Source organism: Molothrus ater, chromosome 1 (assembly GCF_012460135.2).
Source record: "Molothrus ater isolate BHLD 08-10-18 breed brown headed cowbird chromosome 1, BPBGC_Mater_1.1, whole genome shotgun sequence".
In the NCBI taxonomy this organism is placed as follows: Eukaryota; Metazoa; Chordata; class Aves; order Passeriformes; family Icteridae; genus Molothrus; species Molothrus ater.
Window position 1 is genome coordinate 27647391 of NC_050478.2, and position 19736 is coordinate 27667126.

At 35.4% G+C, this 19736-nt stretch overlaps 1 protein-coding gene across 3 annotated transcripts in view; it reads left to right on the plus strand.

The window, feature by feature from the left end:
* PHF14 (PHD finger protein 14) overlaps positions 1-19024 on the plus strand; it is a 162248-nt gene extending 143224 nt beyond the window's left edge. For all 3 annotated transcript variants that reach the window (XM_036402062.2, XM_036402071.2, XM_054514684.1), the window contains one exon: positions 18207-19024. In XM_036402062.2, the coding sequence (XP_036257955.1) occupies positions 18207-18281 (75 nt within the window). In that variant the 3' untranslated portion in view covers positions 18282-19024. The remainder of the gene's footprint in view (positions 1-18206) is intronic.
* Positions 19025-19736: the final 712 nt, after the last annotated feature.

Consider the following 19736-nt stretch of genomic DNA (forward strand, 5'->3'; position numbering starts at 1 on the left):
CACATTTATGGCTACTGTCTCCCTAATTCCAGCTGTAGCTTTGCAGTCTTCTGAGAGAGGCACTCTCCAAGGTACCTGGTCAGAAGTGACAGTGCTTTTTTTAGAGCCAGTCCCATCACAAAAGACCCAAGGCATCCATCACAGCTTTTCTGCAAACAAGCAGAAAGCTCAAATGAAGTCCTATTGTTTCTGATGTATGTGAGAATTTTACTTTGAACTCCAAGTGTTTTCTTCCAGCAATAAATTTAATCACTAATTAGTATCACATCATGTTGATGATGAAATCAGCTGGGAGATTTAGTAAGGTCATGTATTTAATAAGAAGCATCAAAATATAATTTTGTAGAGTATACCCAGTGTTTTGGTTTAGAACTGCTGCCTAGGAATGTGATAATTGTTTTCTTCAGAAATCAGATATTAAAGGACAATGTGAGAATGAATCTTTCTATGACAAGATCACAGAAGCAGTCCATTTTAGAAGCAAGTTAGTACGTTTGAAAGGTCATTAATGTAAAGCTGTGAATTTGTCCCCACAAGTGACATGGATAAGTGATCTTATGGTATTTGCTGTTGTCAAATTGCATTAATATCTAAGGCATGATAAGAATGTCATTATTGTGAATCAAAAATTAATTGCTATGATAAGGGAGTAAACTTTGTTTAATACTTCATGAGCAGTAGCTTGAAAGCAACTTGCAATTTCAATTTTAATTCTTTCTGTAAACATTTCCAGTTCCTACAGACTCTGAATCTTTACCTTTTGTGATTATTTGCAGACAGAGTGCAATTTACTCTTGGATGGGTACTCTGTAGAACAGCTTGCCAACTGTTCTTGCCAGAATGTCTGTAGCATATGTATTAGGGAATTTTTGCATTGTTGCATCCTAAAATCAATGTGGAACGTAAGGATGATGAGCTATGTTCTAGGCATTCCTTCTACTGTCCCTCAAATGCATCTTGTGAAATTTCAAAATTTTCAGAGAGCTTAAAGCAAAGAAGAATTTGAGTTACAATCATTGAAATTAACAGTGGTTCTATATCTGAGTATATTGAAATTAATTGATTACCTTGGGTTATGCTTCGTTCAGGTCTTAGGATGCTTTTTTAACATTATACATTTTATGTGCACTGAACTCTGATCAGCCATGTCAGAGGGCTCAAAATAAGACAGTACTTCAATCCAAACAGCTGCCTACATACAGGATAAGAACTTGCTTTAACTATTAGGTTCCACTGCTTTCTGGTTCAGAATAAAGGAGATGCTGTATGAGGATATGGCTGTTTTTAAGTGTGGGATCCTACCTTTGGAAATCAGGCATTTATTTAGGCCAGCACATCCATTTGGCTTTTGGCTGTGAAGAACCATGCTGGCAAATTTACATTCACAGTGCATCTTTGAAAATACTGCCTTCTAGATAGTGTAGGAAGAGTTCATCAGACAAAAACTGCATTAGGCTATCAATATGTATAGTTGCACATAGCAGAGGCTTTTCTCATTGTGGTAAACTCAGTATCTTCAGACATCAGATGAATTTATTTCATTATTAGTCAGCTTTTTGTGCTTTGAAATCAAAGACCTGAAAGTCCTTGGTGGTCTTCATCCCTTCCAGAGCCATGGGATCCTGTCTACTTTGCAGAGCAAATGTGATGTCTTCATGGCAGATGGAGAAGGCATGCTGACTCCTGGTACCTCACTCTTTTCAAACATACATCAATCCTTCTGAGGCAAGCAAACTCCAGAATCATAAAATCTGTTAAACTTTGATTTGATGGTGGCTTCTGTATTCCAGCATCTTCAGAATGTTTTCAGAGGAGCTCACTTTACATCTTCTGGCACAAATAACTTCATAAAGGAAGGCTGTCACGTGTCAGAAGTGAGGTCTTTCCATGACCAGCATTCGAGTTAGCTGTAAGTGCGTGGCTTAGAAATATCAAGTCAGCCAGCCTTGCATTTGAAAATGGTATTTCAGTGACACTTCAGGAGAGATACACCTACAGCTTTCTGAAGTGAAAGTTTCTTAAGCAACATATTCTTGATAGTGCCTCTCAGAGAGTACAAAAAAATTGTTAACTACAGAGTATCTACTGCTTGATTTTGAAGGGCTTGATAGATCACTGGGTCATAAACATTAATGTAGAAAGCACAAGGCAAGCTTTTGAGGAGGTCTGGTCTTTCAGTTGTTTGGACAGGCATTTTGTTGTTAATTGACTCTTCTCATCCTTTCCTGCCATGGGTTATGAAATCATATGCCCTAAGGAAATGAAATTTAATTATGCAGTTAATATTTTTGGATTAGTGGGGCGCATGCATCTGGCATGGTCAAAGCAAGATGATTTTATGTATAGAATTTAGTTAGAAAAATTATCTCAGTTGATATAAATATGACCACAACCTGCTGCACTCCTGAGAAAATGTGTAACACTTGAGACAAAAGCTGCTGTTATTCCTGTTAGAATCTGTTGCATTAAGAGTATAGAAATTTGGCAGCAAATAAACACCCTGGCCTTCCAGCTAGTCCTCAGCGATCAGAGGGGCTGGGTGTGGCACATCTCCTGAAATGCCTTTGCTATATATCTCATGACATGTGTCATGGCTTAGGCCTCATTCCTGTGGAATCTAAGAAATTTTTCTGAGTGATGAAACATTAATATGATGAGAGTTCTAAAATATTTTAATATCTGGCTTCTGAAAGTGATGACAAAAATATGTCACTGTGTTCACATGGGTGGTGGTTGTCTGGTTGGAAACACACAGTCCCAGAATACATTTTAGTTGATTAGAGAGAGAGAGAGGGAAACTGGTACCTGTTTCAGTTTCTTCACTTTAATACTCTTAAATGTAAGAGTAGAGGAAAAATTGACTCTGAATCTTAAAAAAGCAAAGCAACTGCCAGAAATTTCCTTTCTAGGGAAATCTACTCAGTCCTCTACTGAACATACCTGTAAGTGGAAAGCTGTTATGTCTACCCTATTCTTGTATCCAGAGAAGATGTTGTCTCAAGGAAGTAGATGAAGAACAGCAACAAAGAAAGAAAGAAGAGCTTGTATCTAAAGGAAATGATACTAAGATTTTAAGTGTCATCCTAAGGATCTCCAGGAACTTTCCTGGTTAAAAGATTAAAGTTCTGTGAAGTAGGCTGTGAAAGCTAGAAGGAAACAAGCCTGAAGGTGGTGAAAGTAACCTAAGTGTGAAGTTCTACATGTATTAAGAAAGCAGTTTGTGGGGGGAAAGTGAGCAACATTGAGACATGTTATTTTCATCAGCTTTTGTCTAGTTATCTGCTCAAAGCAACCAATTGGGCATGGAGAAAATGCCTTTTTATTCTCTGTATCAGTGGATAAGACCTTGGAAATGAAAAAATATGTTTGGGACTCGACCCAAGGAGTAGAGAAGGGCTGTGTTGCATTTAATGAACTATTCAGACAAAATAAAAATCTTAGCTGTCACCTCAGTTACTCTGAGAAACAACAGGAAAAAGAGAATCACAGACACAGCCTGTATTTTTACATAGGCCAGGGATGCAAATCCTTTTCATTAAGCAATAAGGCTGCTTATTACTGAGACACAGTGCAGGACAAATGCAGTTCAAATCACGTTGGAAAGAATATTGCCAGGGAATGTATTTTTTGGTTTTTTGGGTATTCTTCCTCCTTCCTGCACATTTTTTTCATTCTACCAGCCTAACTTTGAAATGTCCTTCATAGACAAAACCTTATACTTTGTGAAAAATTACAGAAATTATTAAGGAACAAATTTACCTTTCTGTGAAGAGTGTAGCACTGGCAAATTTGAAAGAAACTACATTAAGAAAGTGTTTGCTTCAGAAATGATAATATGGGTATACACCATTTTCTTTTTCCTTCTTCTGCCCCAAGACATGTTAAAGACAAACACCTCTATGAATATATACTTTTTTTACTAAAAGGGTATGTGGCACTGTTTTGATGGGAATATCTTAGTGGCTTGCTTCCATCATGATCAAGTTTCTTAAAGGCTGTTGGGTTTCTTAATCCTATTTTTTTATTTAAATCAAAGTCTGACATCATATTCTCAACCAATGAGCAGCAGCCTTGTGCTGCCTTTGAGACACAAATGGACTCAGGCTTTCTATGAGGAGAACGTGGGAATGCTGGTTTTCTGGCCAGGACACATACATGGCAAGCTGCTGGCATCTGCATGTATCTGTCATTTTCAGGAAAGAATCAGTTCAAGAAATAAAACACAAAAGTACCAATGTTCATATTCTAGGAAATTACTGTTTTCTGTGATGGTAAACTATTAATAAAGTTTTTCTGAATGGTCTCCTGCCTGCTGTGGGGTGGCTGTTTAAGGTACATGTGGTGCTTTCACCTGAGAGAGACAGTACCTACTGACAAAGCTCTTGCTGAATAGGAGGGCTTATACTCTCATGGACTGCACTAGCAAAGTACTTAATGCTGTAATAACCTGCAAATCTGAGCTATTCAGCTTGGGATGAGTGTTACAATCAATTATTGTAGCTTTCAGTAGAGTCACTGTTCCTTTTCTTGTCAGACTTAGCCTCTTACCTGCCTTGTTGAGTCATGTCTTGATGTGTGAGAATTATTTCTGCACTAGTCATAGCTAGTGCAGAATGCTGGTTTGTATAAAGCCATCTGTGGTCATAGTCATAGCTAGTGCAGAATGCTGGTTTGTATAAAGCCATCTGTGGGTCAGACATCTCAGTTAATGAGAAATGTGCTGCGTGGGATTGGATTACCACCTGGATTAGATTTTTAATGCAATAAATTTCCAGGCATCCTCTTCTAGTATTTTCACAACACTTCAGTCTATATTATGGTGGAAATTGGATTAAAAGGACAAAGCATGAAGTCATTTGCTGAAGCAAACAGGGTGTTAGTGCCAAATTTTGTATAAAAGGATGCTGCTGAAAGGACTGCATGTCTCTCTTCTGATCCACAGAGAATCCTCTGCCTGAGTTTAAGGACTTCATTTCCAAATACAATGCACAAGGGGGTACATAAACCTCTGTTAAACAGTTCATTTTGTGCATTCATCTCTTGTTTGCTTATGGTATTAAAAATGTTTTCAGCCTGGAACAATCCCATTCATGTGGAAATCGCTTTGTAAATTTAAATACTGTAGTAGTGACAGTTCTGTTCAGAGAAAGTACTTTAATGTGTTGGGCAGTATCAGTAGCGATCCTTCTGTAATTAAAGTTTTAAATATATGAAAGAAAATTCTGCCTTTTATTTCTCCCAGTGAAATAAAGATTTTCAAAAGAAAAAATGGGTTATATGTACAGACAATGCTCACCATGTCTGAAAATGTGATGTTGTTAGGTCAAATGAATGATTGCTGTTCTTGGATGAAAGGAATATTGTGTGTGAAACTTCCCTTGTGTCCATTGAGTAAAGTTTGACTTCTAGGTGCAAGACAGGACATAAATGATACTTTTTAAAAATCAAAATCAGAAGGTGCATATCCAAAAGTTTCTATTCCCAAGGATGTAATTCTTGATCAATTTTAACAATTTTTAGGCCATCTTGCATCAAATGATGCAAGATAGCCTAAAAATGAAAGTACATTCCTGTAAAAAAACTTACCCAACTTCAGATGGCCAGTTTTCACAGAGAGATGACAGATCATGAGTTAAATTCCATTAGAATGTGGTCTTCCTTGGAGAGCAGGTGGTTCTCCTTCTGAGAAGGAAAATAAGACACATCAATTTCATTTGATCCTACTGGCTGATGTACTAGCACAGACTTGATAGTTACTTCCTTATTACATTATATTTTAAAAATTGACTCCATTCTCTATTCATTGTTCCAAACCAGACACCTTTTTTACGTATTGCTTTCTGATTGCTCTCAAAGCATCTTTCCAATTAAATAATTTCCTGGCAAAAAATAAGTTTCTATGAAGTAAAACTGTTTCTCATATACACTGTAGCTTGCTGCATATTATCAAATGGCATGTATCGTAAAATTCCTGCTGTTGATGGTTGTTTACTTTTTCTAGACACAAAAAATAAGCATCAGAACTTAAAACCAGACAATTTCTTGCAATAACTACACATTTTATGTCTTCTTTTCTGGCTCCAGAAAGAATGGGTGATGTTCTGTGCTGGAAAAGTTAATGCTTCTGAAGTCTTCTGTACTCACTGAATGTAATAACAATGACAGCACTTGCACTTATATAAATCTTTTCATGCATAGAGCTCCATCCTGACATTGAAAGTACTATTATTCACATTTTACAGATAAGTTATTTAACATTCTAGTAGTGAGTTCAATTTCCACACCCTCCAGGCCAAGCAAGTATTATAGTAGGGGTTCAAATGTCAGAGATATCAGCTGAGAAATTCCTCATCTGAGTCTCAGACCTTGCTTTATCTTTATGCTGGTTTCTGTTAGTGACTCTCCTTTTGATTAGAAGACCTCTTAAGTGCCACTTCTCCATTTCTACTTCTTCACTGACATTTTCCAGAAATCCAGGGGTTTCCTCAGCTTTTCCTACACAGGGAGTTTTCCCTGTGACCTCAACTCAGGACACCTCTACAGACTGACTCAAGCCTCAGTATTGTTTTGATAAAATATCTGCAATAACTATTTGATTTTTTTTTTGTCTGTCCTGTACAATCAATTTGTTTTATAAAAAATATAAAATATTTTTATTTGAAATAGTTTTATATACCTTTTGATGCTGGCCACTTTTTAATCATTCTTCATTTATTAGCCATACATGGAACCAAAATGTGATTTATGTACACAGCCATTACCCTGACCTACTTAGCTTCCCTGACATTTTACTTCTTGTTCTTCTTTCATTTTGTTTTCATAACTGATTCTAGACTCTACATGGTCAAACTCCCCAGATGTGTTTATATAGCATGTGGTATGATATGACTTCATCAGATTTGAATAATTTATTATGGATAAATAAATATCATATCTGTGTATTATCATTTATCATTTTAAACAGCAAAATCTTCAAAAGAGACCTAGAGACCTTTCTATATCTAGGTCTTAAAAAGAACAATTTGATGGAATTTTCAGTGAACAGGGGAAGCAACAGCTAACAAAATTTTTCATTATTTGCTCTTTTGAGAACTTACGTCCTGAAAGGTTTCCTTGAGTTCAAATGAATTGAAAATATCTAAGTCCAATTCAAGTAACAAGTAATTAATGCTACTTTCACTGACATTAAGGAGAATACTGACAAAGAGAAACCTCAGTTAATGTAGGAAATAAGATCCTTGATTTGTTGTCTGCCAAAACAGATGGTATTTGTTGTATTTTCTTCACGGTCTTATATATAGTTAATAATAATATTTAAAAGTTACATTGACAGAAGAAGTAGTAAAGTTATCTTTTTTTTCTAAATTGAAATGCTGATTTAAATGGCAGTGCTACAGGCTTCTGTGGTTCTTGATTTGTTGGTCATCTAAGTTACATGTAGAGAAGAGGAAGCAGCAGAATGGGTTGTCTTGAATAGTAAGTGGTATTTGCCAAAGAAGAACACGAGCCTGTTTTTCTACATAACCTTTTTTTAATATACTACCTGTTAAGTTTTGTGAGTAAAGGAGACATGGTAAGTTTATCTTAAATCATCAGGGAGTTTATAAGTTTATCTTAAATCATCAGTAAACAGAAAATAGGGAAATTGCTACTGATATAATGATATCCAATTCTTGGAGCTCCTGTGTATGCAGAAAGAGAAAAACCAGTGAAGGAAACCAAATAGATTGCCACTAAGTAAAATGAATGCAGATGGAAGCTTTTGTTTGGTGTTGTTAGGTAGCACTGGCAGGTACAGGAGCAGCTGTTGAGCAAGAGCAGAGAGCAGCAAGTGCCAAACATCACCATGGGGCCATAGCTGACCCTCTGCGAGGTGACAGACAGAAACTCTGGTGAGACAGTTGAGTGGCAGCACTAGGATTTCAGGAAAACATAAGATGTCTGAAAATAGCTCAACTTCCTCTTAAATGCCCATAATTAAACTGCTCTGCTTAATTCAGGGGCTGTTTAAACTTGCTATCCACTCCAGAGAAGCATTGTTCTACATTGTAGCTCATACATAGCCCCAGTCAATGGTAGTGTTCAGCTCAGCAATCAGATGGGTTAAATGTAACAATGCATGTATGATTGCCCCTTAATGGTAAAGAATATATGGTGAAGAATATTATGTCTTGGAAACATTGTGATATCATGCAATGGGAGACAAAAAGCCTTCTGAGGCACAGAGTTTAGTGAGCTTCAAAAGGAGTTTCAGTGAATGATATTAAGTGACTTCAGACTGTCAAGGAAAAAGTACATAAACAACAATTTATAATGTAAGCTCTGTAATGAGCTCTTCTCTCATAAATATGCAAAACACTAATTAGTTATAGCCAAATTTCCCTAGCTTTGGGAATCTTTTGGAATATAGCTTTTTCCGTAATTGAATCACATCAAAGTATTTTTTTCTCCCACTCTTCTAAGAGTGTTATGTGTGATTTGTTGGAGGGTAGGCAGAGATGGGAAGCAAGCTGTTGACAAACCAAAAGATGACTTTGATGTGGTTTAGTGAAACAGTGACTTACAAATTTATCAGAAAGCAATGCACAATGAACATATAAGAAGCCCTGTTTGCAGTGACTACCAGCACCATGATGAGGTCTGTCAATTAATTTGATTCTAATTTTCTGAAAGGCAACTATTTTTTTTCCATGAAGTGTATAAATATTGTTAGATATTAAGTTATAACCTTATGTTGTAAGGTTTTGGAAGGATTTCAGAGTATGTTTGAAGGCAGATGCTGCTTTTACAGGGCATTTTTTTTGTAAAGTTCCTTTTGATGATGTTTGAAACATTAAATGGTTGGACATCACATTATTTGTAGTTGAAAGAATTTCATTTGATTCTGACTTCAAAAAAATACAGTGAAGCAACATCACTATCATAACAAATTACCAAAACATTCCTCAGTCCCACTGAATTAAATAACATTTGGCTTTCAATCCTCACTTGGAAATGCAATCAGGAATGGAGTTTGAGATCTACTGTTAAATCTGATACATTCTATTTTTTCTTTCTTTTTTTTTTTTATCATTTAGAAGCTGATCAGTCTGAAACTGTTAAAACCTTGGTATATGAAATGTTACAACTTTGTTTCCAAATTGACTATGTGTTTATTACCAATACCCTTGATGCTTCTAAGCAACTGATCTGAACTATTGTATGAAGCAGGACGGTTTAGGTGTGATTACAGGCTCTGAACAGGATCCTTCAAATGGAGCAATAAAGTCAAAATATAAAAAACAAACCAACAAGACTTCCTTTGTCATCAAACCAACTGAAGTCCAACCTTTAAAGCCATGGATTTATTGTCTTGTTGGGTTTCAAGTCCGTGGCCAAATGGATGAAGGGAATCATTCTATGATTCTATATAGTCAGATTAAAAGCGTGTTGTACATCTTGGAAAGCAATGATTTTGCCTTCTGGGTAGGTCTGTAATGCTTGTGTTAATTCAGATTAAATGAATGAGGACAGTAGGAAAAGAGTAGATCTTCCATGAGAGATGGAAGGGACTGCTAATACGATGCTACAGATCTGGTCCTGAAATGCTCTTTTGGGGATTTTATTTAATTGAAGTTGTTGAGATAAATGAAACATTTGTTTAGTTATAGTTGTTGGATTCCAAATTTAAATAGCAGTATGTCTTTGGGGGACCTGCTGAAAGGAATTTTGAGGGTTTTTGTTGTTTTTTTCTTTTTTAAGCAAAAGTCTTTTTAGTCTTTAATTGCTTCAGCAGTAGCACAGATTCTGTTTGCTCTCACAGTCTAGCCTTCATCTACTTCTACAGCTGCACTCATTTCTATCTGTCTTGTTGACAACTTCATGAATTGTGACTAAATATAGGAGTTCAGTATTACAGCAAATATAAAGTCATTTCTACAACATTTACTTATATCACATTTTGCAAAATAAATGACAAAGTGAAGGCAATGTCATCATATTAACTCCATTGAAAGTTCCAGCTTTCATGCCTTGAACCTGAACAGAATTTCATGGCTGTACTCAGGTGAAATGTTCCGATGAAATAATAAGAAAAAAGCTTTCTGAATTCTTATCTGTCACATTATAGCAATGTTTTCATGAATTCCCAAGTTATTAAATTTATAATACTGCAGTATGTTTTTCCAATTAAATGTGCATTTTCTTTTGTCATAAAGAGGGAAAAAACTTTAGTTATGCTTTTTACAGTAATTTAATTAAGCATTTCCTGTAAGTTCATTTCAATATCTATCATGGCTCACTAAAGTTGAAATTCAGTATAGAATGGTAGATTAATTGCCCTCTGTCTTCGATGAAATAAGAATCCTAAATATGCAGAGTCATGAAATTTAATTGTGTTCCTCAATTGCTTATTCAATGCTTTGGAAACCTGAATCAAGAAATACAGAAGAAGAGGGCCAAAGGTTGTTAAATGTAGCGAGTAACACAGATTTTGAACTTTACTTAATGAACCGAATGTTTATTACTATGAAATAAATGCACCATTTAAAGAATTATGGAGGCAATGTAAAACATTAAAACTCTAATTAATTTTGGTCAGAAGCATGCAATGCACTCATTTTTCCTAAAACATTTTCATTAGAGTCTGTATTTTCTCTGTTATTGAGATAAATGTATTCCTTTCATATGGTAGTGCTGTCTTTTTCTGTTATGTGTCCTTCAGTGATGTTTACAGTGATGTCTTTCAGCTGCCTTCAACTTTGGGCAGCCTGGCTTGACAGTAGCTTCCAGAAGCTTTTTTGTATAACTCAGTTTTTATATTAAAGTATGTTAATACTTTTCCATTTAATGTTGTGAATTATTTTTGAGGCAAAGAATGTTCAGATCTCTTGATAAAGGGCTATAGTTATATATATATAGATTATATGCAGATTATATTTCACAAACTTTTTTGAGAAAGCAGTTAAAGCGTGAAAAAATCTTCAGCTATCATTTAGTACCTACCAAGATGCATGTGTAGCCTAACAATTGAGCTCTTAAAAATTAAACTTGTGCTTCTTAGTTATTTTTTTCCATTAAATGGTACTAAGAAATAGAGCTATTAATTCCTTATTGTTGGCTAGAGCACCTTTTGTTCTCATGTAACTATTGTAAGAGGAAGCCATTTTATTTCTTAGTATAAAGAATACAAACATGAATAAGGTTTTTTCTTATAATTTAATAAATATATAGTGTAAATATGGTGAGAGTATAACCATAAATATTTAAAATTATCTTCATTATAATATGCATTTCTAAGATATGAAATATTATTCTCTAGTAGTATTGCACATTATAGTATGTGTAGTATATATATTATATATAATATATATATAAAGTATATATCATATATATTATACTACTACTATATATATAGTATATATGTAGTAGTATATATAAAGTAGAACTTTCTCTTTTAAATTTACAATTCATAAAAATAATTATTATGCTGCTACATAAATAGTTCTATTTTGGTGTCTGTGTATGTGTTTATATATGCATAGATGCCATTATCATAACTGAAGGACAAATTTGCCTTAGAAATTATCTTATTCATGACGGTGTCAGATTTAAACTAGAGTGCCCCCTCACTCTGGAGTGGAAATTAAGAAGACTTGTCCCACATGGGCATGGTACAATCCTGTTAAAGCTGCTTTTCATCTCTTTCTTAGTTGATGTTGCAGGTTTGTGATATCTAAGTATTTATAGGTGCAGTCAAATGTTCATAAACCTGAACCTTCAGAGACTCAAATTCTTAAAGAGAAAACATTTTCCTCTACTTTCTTCAAGGAGAACCAGCTGAACTTGTAAAACAATGGTTGGGTTTCAAGCACCACCTGCCCTGAAGAGGATCCCAACTGTAGTGGCAGTCAGCCAAAGGGACCACTCAGTGGAATGGTTGCCTCCTAAAAAGGAGAGGAACAGATGGAAGATTTGAAATCTGGCATGAAATTCCACTTCTGTACTAAGCGTTAAATGAAATTTGACTGTAAGGGCTCTTGCGATGGTACATTTATCTGTATAATCAGAATTAGCAACAAGGAAGTAGAAAATACAGAACACTGACAAACATTTCAAAAAGACTTTAAAAGTTCTTCTAGCAGTGTGAGTTAAAGGAAAGAGTTTGTGATAAACATGCAGCTGCTTGTAGCTTCTTGAAGAGGAGCTTTAGTGTAAAAGTAGTTCTGCTGGTCTTGCATTGCCACCTAGAGCTCAGCAGTTGGTACTGCTTGGTAATGAAACTGCAGCATTGCTCTTTTCTCTGAACAAAGTGGGGTGGAGAGCTGCTTCCAGTTAATTGATGTCATGTTTGCTTACATTGTAATGGCTATTCCCTTCATAGCCTCCATTTTATAGTGTACAGATCAGCAGAGATTGTGCTGTAGGACTTTGGTGGGCTTTGACAGTAAGAATTAATGGCAATGTGCATTAAAAGGTACAACTGTCAGATATCCAGTGGTCCCAAAGGGGGCATTTTCTTGATGGCTGCTTTAGAATTCTTCATGAAGCAAATGTCAAACTTGTCAAGGCTGTCACTATGAAAATGATCCATGTAGCAAGGGTCTCCTTTTCTTGGGAAGCAAACAGCTGCCTTATCACTGCTGAGCTGTGGTTACAGAAAACTGTCATCTATCACAAGAAATTTATATTTGCTACTAATATCCATTGGTAAAGAACTGTTCCATTTGTACTCTTTTTTGCACCACTGTTCATTACAAGGGTTGTCAGTAATACTATTGAAGAAGATAACATAGGCTTTGGAATTAAAGTAACTTTTGAATTTTACTGCTGGATGCTTTCCTTTTGACGATTTAACAGAGACACTGTCTTAGCTCCCAGTTTTTCCCTGACACTCATTTTCTTCCAAATTTGGCCTGTGACTTTGGAAGCTAGACTTTTGCATACACAAACAGAAGCTCTAGTATTTAATAAATTTCTTTCTTTCCTGATCTATTTTTAAGAGTATTTAAAGTATTTTTACCTAGTTCCAAGTGGTGTTTTCCTAGCTAGATTCTGTGAGGCAAGAGATTAAATGCCAGCTGGGCATCCTTAATAATTTAGTCTGTTAGTTATATTACAGGTCTTTTGGGTTAAGATATTTTAGAAAGTACTGGTATCAGAATTTGGCCCTGAGTGCTTTTGAGATGCTATTTCTCGATTATGTGCTAGCAGAGACAACTCTTTAGTCATTCCTCCTATAGCAAGGCATTTTTGTGTTTTGCATACTTTCTTATTATTCAGATGATTCTTTACATAGTCCTGTAATGTATAGGTGTTTATTAAGTTTAGAATACTGATTACAGTTGGCAAAATAGTCAACATTGTAATGCAACTCCAGATATTACAGGTGTTGGTGCAATGAACAGAACTGGGAATTGATGCATGCCCTAGCACAGTTAATTAAGGTGTGATCTGTTCTATTTGCAGAAGAGTGTCAGATTTCCTGTAGAGTTAAGAATTGTCTAATTCACTGTCATTTTCCAGATTTCATTTTGTTAAATAATGGAGGAAAAATAAATTCTCAGGCATTTTGAAGGAAATTGGTTGGAGAGGGTAAAATCGAAAGGATACTCAAACCCCTATTTCTAGATTTTTTTTCTTTCTTTTCTTTTTTCATTCCAGAATTTGTCTACAGGGGAATATTCTGGAATAATTACTACAAAATTAACTTTCTGTCTCAGATCCATTATTCTTTGTTCAGAGAATAATGTGGTTGGCCTTAAAAATGCTTTCAAAGGAGATGAAATTGTATCACAGTCTTTCTCAACTGTCAGCTCAAAACTTTAGAAATAGAATTTAAAAATCAGACTCTTACCTTTAGTTTTTGTCACCTTTTTGAGTGATTAATACTTCAATAAATCAAACATTTAATTATGTGGCAGATTTTAGGGTCTCGTTTCTAAATTCCTGGTCCCATTCTGTTGCTGTGCCTCTTAAATGCTCAGCTACCAAGTATAGACTAAAAAAGAAGAGATGTTCATAGGACATTTGAAAATACCTACAGAGCACCCAAAGGACCCTTTAATCCAGTGCCTTGTTTCCATCAGAGAAAACAAGGATGGGATGCCAGGGCAAAGGATGTAGGAGAACTAATGTGGAAGGTCCATCTCTCCATCAGTGTTATCAGGATGCAGATGAGGTGTCCAGTGGCTTGAGGAGTTCCTGAGCTGGCATTTCAGTTCATGATGTTGTGTTTAGCAGCACTTTGTAATGCTCTTTGAACTTTTCCTTATCCCTGTTGGTTTTATAAGTCTGTAATAACATCAATTCCAGACTAGTAAACTTCATTCATTTCAATATTAAAATAATCTTTGGGCTGTTGAGTCCACTCTTTCAGTAGGAGTAGTAGTACAGTCTTGAGGGATTCACATCCCTTGGCTATTCCAGTCATCAGATCTGTGCAGAGGCATCTTTTTGGTGAGTGTATGCACTATTATGATATTTGAGTATTTGGTTTTCTGTAGTCACAAATGATACTGAAACAAGTTTGATTTTTGGCATCCGATGGCAAGAACTACTTTAAAAGTTTGACTTGTGACATCTGCTAAGAAAAGCTACTTTGATTTTAGGATTTTTAAAGCAGAAAGCACTAGCTGTAAGAGTCATAGGTGGCTGGAAGAAAAATAAATAATAATATAAAAAGAGATGTGAGGTATTAATAAAAATAATGTGAACTGAATTTCTGTGAGCATAAACAAGAATTCAGTATTTTGTCTGCTGTGTAGCTGCTGGTAATAGAAACTTTGCACACTGCCATCATGGATTGGTTTTCAACAGATAACATAAAAATAAAAGGTTTTCCTTTGTTATTCATCAGAATTAAAAGCATTATAATGATAATGATAGGTGGTAATTACTAAAACAAATATATTAAATATATTTAATCTGCAATCTGTTTTGCATAATTTCTTGATAATTAGGCTATATAGGCTATGTAGATGAAAATTCAAACATTATTAATGACATTGGAAACTCCAGCCATTTCATTATTCTTTGTGCAATCATCGGGCTGCCTCTTGGGCTACTAAAAAATAGATCAAGCATTTCATAGAAATCTTGCGTTGTCAGCAAACTGAAATAATAGTGGGTTTTCATATCTTGTGGTATGGTTAATGTGTGCTCTAAATTTTCAGTTCAGATCTTCCCCAAGCATACTGGCAGTAATAGAACACTTCTTATAATTTGTAGAGGTTCATATCCCAAATTGTTCTGACATTGGCATTCTGAGGCCTCACTTCTTTTCTGGCAGAAAGCTGCATGAATGCCAAAACTGGTGGTTCATACCTTCCAGTGTTCCCCAAAAATCCTTTCTTCCACCTTGTTTGTGCTGGCACTGTTGTTCATGTGGCAGTGCACAGCCTGGGAACTTACCTGGCTCAGGGCATGTCTAATAAAGGAAAAGTTTTCTCCCCTTGCTAGTTCATGCTATGAGAAAGATCAAACATCATTACTCTGAGCTTTGCACAGCAATCACTTGTGTTCAGAGATACCAAACTTTTGCCTCCAAATGAGGTGTGTTTCTGTTCTTGGAAAACCCTTGTACAAAATTATGATGTTTTATGTGTAGCCTGGTTCAGTGCAATGCTAGTCAGACAGTTTTCAGGCATAAAAATGCAAAAAAACCCAATAAATTTAAAAAATCAGCCAGGCATCTGGATGACTTGTGCATTGGAATCTGCCCACATAAGTCAAATTTATGTTCTGCTGTAGATTTTACCTGTTTGAATATGTTTTACTTGCTTGAAGCAACAGGAAATCAACAAAGGAAAAGTATTAGTTCTGCAAAATATCCCAAAGTTGATGTTTCCATCTGGAGTATTCAACCCAAGCAAATCCTGGAGCTGCCATCACCAAGAGCCATTATTTCTGCATCTCAGAATACACTGATCACTGCAGCTGCTCTGTAACCTGGGAATTCTGCCAGAGTGTAAGCATGACCTTTTGAGCACAGAATTAAACATTTCAAATTTACACAAAGGCAGGAGATTCTCTAAAAAAACCTCATTCATTGGATAAAAAACTTTTTTGCCATCAAAAAAGTCAGGAAACCAATATTCAGTATTGAGCCTAATGTGCTTTAACTCTCTTGTAGTCCTCAGTGAAGGCATGGCCCTATTGTCTCTGAAATTTCTGTGTGCTCCATCAATTAGGAGAGGAAGCCCAAAGCAATATCTGAAGAGTTCTGGGAAGGAATGATAGTGTAGGGTTTATATTCCTGTATGAGAGAGGACAAGTCAGGACATCAATGTCAAGTTGAGTGCTAGGAAGGTGGATTTGTTGGCTCTGAGGCAGCTGGAGTACAACTGCTGTAGGTAGGGACCTTCAGAAACATGCAGATTGCTGTTCTTTTAGTAACATGTTCTTCATTAAATAACCTGGCTGGTTTTCCATAGCAGGCAAAAGTTTCTGTGAGTGTTTTTTCTATTCCACAATTCTCTTTTGAGAGAATTAGGAAGTAAGCTTGCTAACACCTTACTCCTTTGTTGTTTCTAATTCTGCCCTGTTTGTCATTTGGAGTTTGACCTCTGTATGTATATTATACATTGCACTCTCTTTAATATATTCTACACTTCTAATTTCAACAAATCTTCAGTGTTTGGTTTCACACACGTGCACAGACTTGTTTTCTCAGCTAAATGAAAAGAGCCACAGGGAGCACTACATGTTTTAAAGGTAACTGAAGAGATGACAGCCCAGAAAGAGAAGAAAAAAAACTTTTAGTGGTCAGTTATGTAAATATTTCTCAGTGCCTAGGCTATGCTCAGAAGAGGGAGGATTCAGAAGCATGATGGCTTGGAGTATCTGCTACTTTTACTCACTTCCCCATTTTATTACAGTTGGGCATAACATGTTACGAGATCACATTTTTAAATGATCACATTTAATTATCCATTTCTACTGCTATTCTATTTTGTGCTGCCCATGTAATCTTCCTATATATTTTCTACCTCTAAATGTTATAGTTATCATTACAAAGCATGCTTTGATGGTGAAAGAAGGGTTAGGATGCAAAAGGATAAAGTTATTTTCCTACAAGAATGAAAATGTTCTTTTAAATCAGGAAAATACACCTCAGGTTACAGGGTCCCACTAAATGTCCCTGGTGTTTCCTTTTTCTCAGCTGTTGGCTTGTGATGAGTACTGTTACAGCAGCCAGGATGCTTCTTCATTCCAAAATGTCTGTTCATTTCTTTTTGGTGTTATTAGAATGTGGAAGATTCTCTGTAAATTGAATTAAAATGCAAACTAGAAAACTGGTTATACTCTGAAATTGTGATAAGGACTGTTCATGATGTGATGAGTTGCAAGTTGCCTTGTAAAACAGTTTTCTCACTCTTCCATAATTTATACTTTGGAGGTCATGATTTTGTACTGGACACAAAATAGGATCCATTCCTATGGAAACAGGCATTATGATGTCACTTCATTTTTTCAGTGAGATCCAGAGGAACCCATAGTGAATTATGAGCCTTACTCTTGGAGCTGAAGCTGTAGAATATTGTAAGCATGCTGCTGCCTGACATGCTCATGTTTCCTATTTTAGACCTGACTGATCTTCAGATAACATATGGTGGTACAAGTAATTGGAAAATTGGCAGACCTGTCAAGAAAATATGCTAGATGGGACAAAAATACGATGCTGCAGCACATAAAGTGTCTCTGAAGTTAAATTTATTGTCTTTTATCAAATGGTGAAGTAAACATATCTGGTCGCAAAAAAATGAAACATTTTTCAATGGCAGATGCTTTTCAAAAGTAATTTTTAGTACAATGATGAAAGTTCTTGCATTCAAAAGTTATTTAGTGGGAACCTCTGGTCAAGAACAAAGGAAGAAGGGTGTGTAATACTTTCTGCTGTAGGCGTTTGAATATATTGTCATCCGTGTGTGATTTAATAATTTCTTTATGTAACTATCCAGTAAAATGGTCAGCAAAATATTTACTCATTAAATTTTTTTCTGCTATAAATGTAGGCAATTAGATTTGTTTAAATTTTGTATCATTTTTATTTCAACACTTGAGCAAAATCAATCACTTGAATAAAGGACTTTCTGCTTATTTTTATGCTCATTAGTCAGGCAAAAGCTGGCAAAAGACTGTACTGAATTCCATACATCTGCATAAGCAGAAAAAGTATACTTTTTCAATAAATTGATTAATGTTCAGGTTTTCATTTTCTTTTACAGGAAGAAGAAAATGAAGCAGAAGCAGAAAATCCATCTCAGGAGCTGAATTTGGAACAGAAAAAATCAAAAAAATAGGAGATTCCTGTCTCGTTTGAAATATTTGCAAGTTGTGTAACAGTGGTTATAGTTTCTCATTGTAAAATTAAGAAAAAAAAGTTCTCAATAAAGTCATTGAAAATTAAATTCATGGTGCACTGGGGAATTAATTAAGTAACTCCTGGTGATATTCTTGATTACATTAAAAGCTGAATTATCAGAACTGAGTACTTTACCAATAAAATTCTGAAAGCTTTTTGAACACATTATAGAAAGTTGATGGGTTATTCATCACATGTAGCATTTACTAAGCAAATAGGGCAATTTTATGTTTTACTCTGCAAAACAGTGTTATCCTTAAAGGATAGTTATAACTCAGACATATTTTGGTATTTCTGAGCAAGAGCTTTGATTCTTAAAAGTTAGATAAATATGTTCTACTAAAGGAGTTCTGAAATTTCTTCTGATCACTGATTAAATGTTTCTGAGGAGTAGGTAGAGGCAAGAATTTTTTGATATGTATGGTACATTTTCAGAAGTAATTACTTTTACATTTGTATTGTGATTTTTAATCGGTTTCTTGCTGCATTATACTTTTCCTTATGTAAACCTTCTCCATGTTCATGTGATCATTGTCTTTTAATGAATGTCAAGCTTTTGTCTTGATTAGGCCATCTTACCCAGGTCTAATTCCCTCATGCCATTCTTTCCATTCTAACAAAATAAAATAACTTCTTTCTGTGTCATTAGACCTTCAAGTGAGTAATAAACATCTAAAATAACTTTTCTTCCTATAGTCCTAATTTTGTTTTCCAATTTACCTTTGCTTCTTAGTCTGTGCAGGTCACTAAATGGGAATGTACAAGAAACTCAGAGGTATATTTATAGCCTGATAGCTTCACAGATTGCAATGAAAAAAATATCTCACTATTGGGTTTAAAACAACACTGACTGAAGTCCCTTCAGTGAAGTTTATCATACTCTAGAGAAGTAAATTATCTTCAGCTGAAAAAATTCACTTTTTTTCCTACTCTGCTGTACTTTTACTTTTTGCATTGAGTGTTAAATCAGATTGTAAGTAGTCTCCATGCCCAATTTTATCCTCTCTGTGTAAATTATATTTTCAGATATTTTAAAAAGAACAGGCCTGTGCTTAATCAATATCTTTTATTAATTCTTTCCTGGTTTATGAGGTTCAAATGTGAGTAGCTCATGGACAGATTTCAATCACAATTACTCTACAAGAGTTTAATAACACTAGATCCCATTTTAACAAATGCAGCTATCATGTAAATGAACATGAAATAAATTCAGCATTCGTTCATTTGGTGCAGATCAAACACTGGAGCCATCTCAGAGAGGAGGGGGGGATATGATTTTGTCTTCACTGCAGTGGAAGAGACAGATTTAGGAAAGACAGAAGCAGAGTTTTGCCATGCAAGACCTTAGGGACTGTTCTCTGTGCAGCAACGTGAAGGATCACAGGGTAGGTGA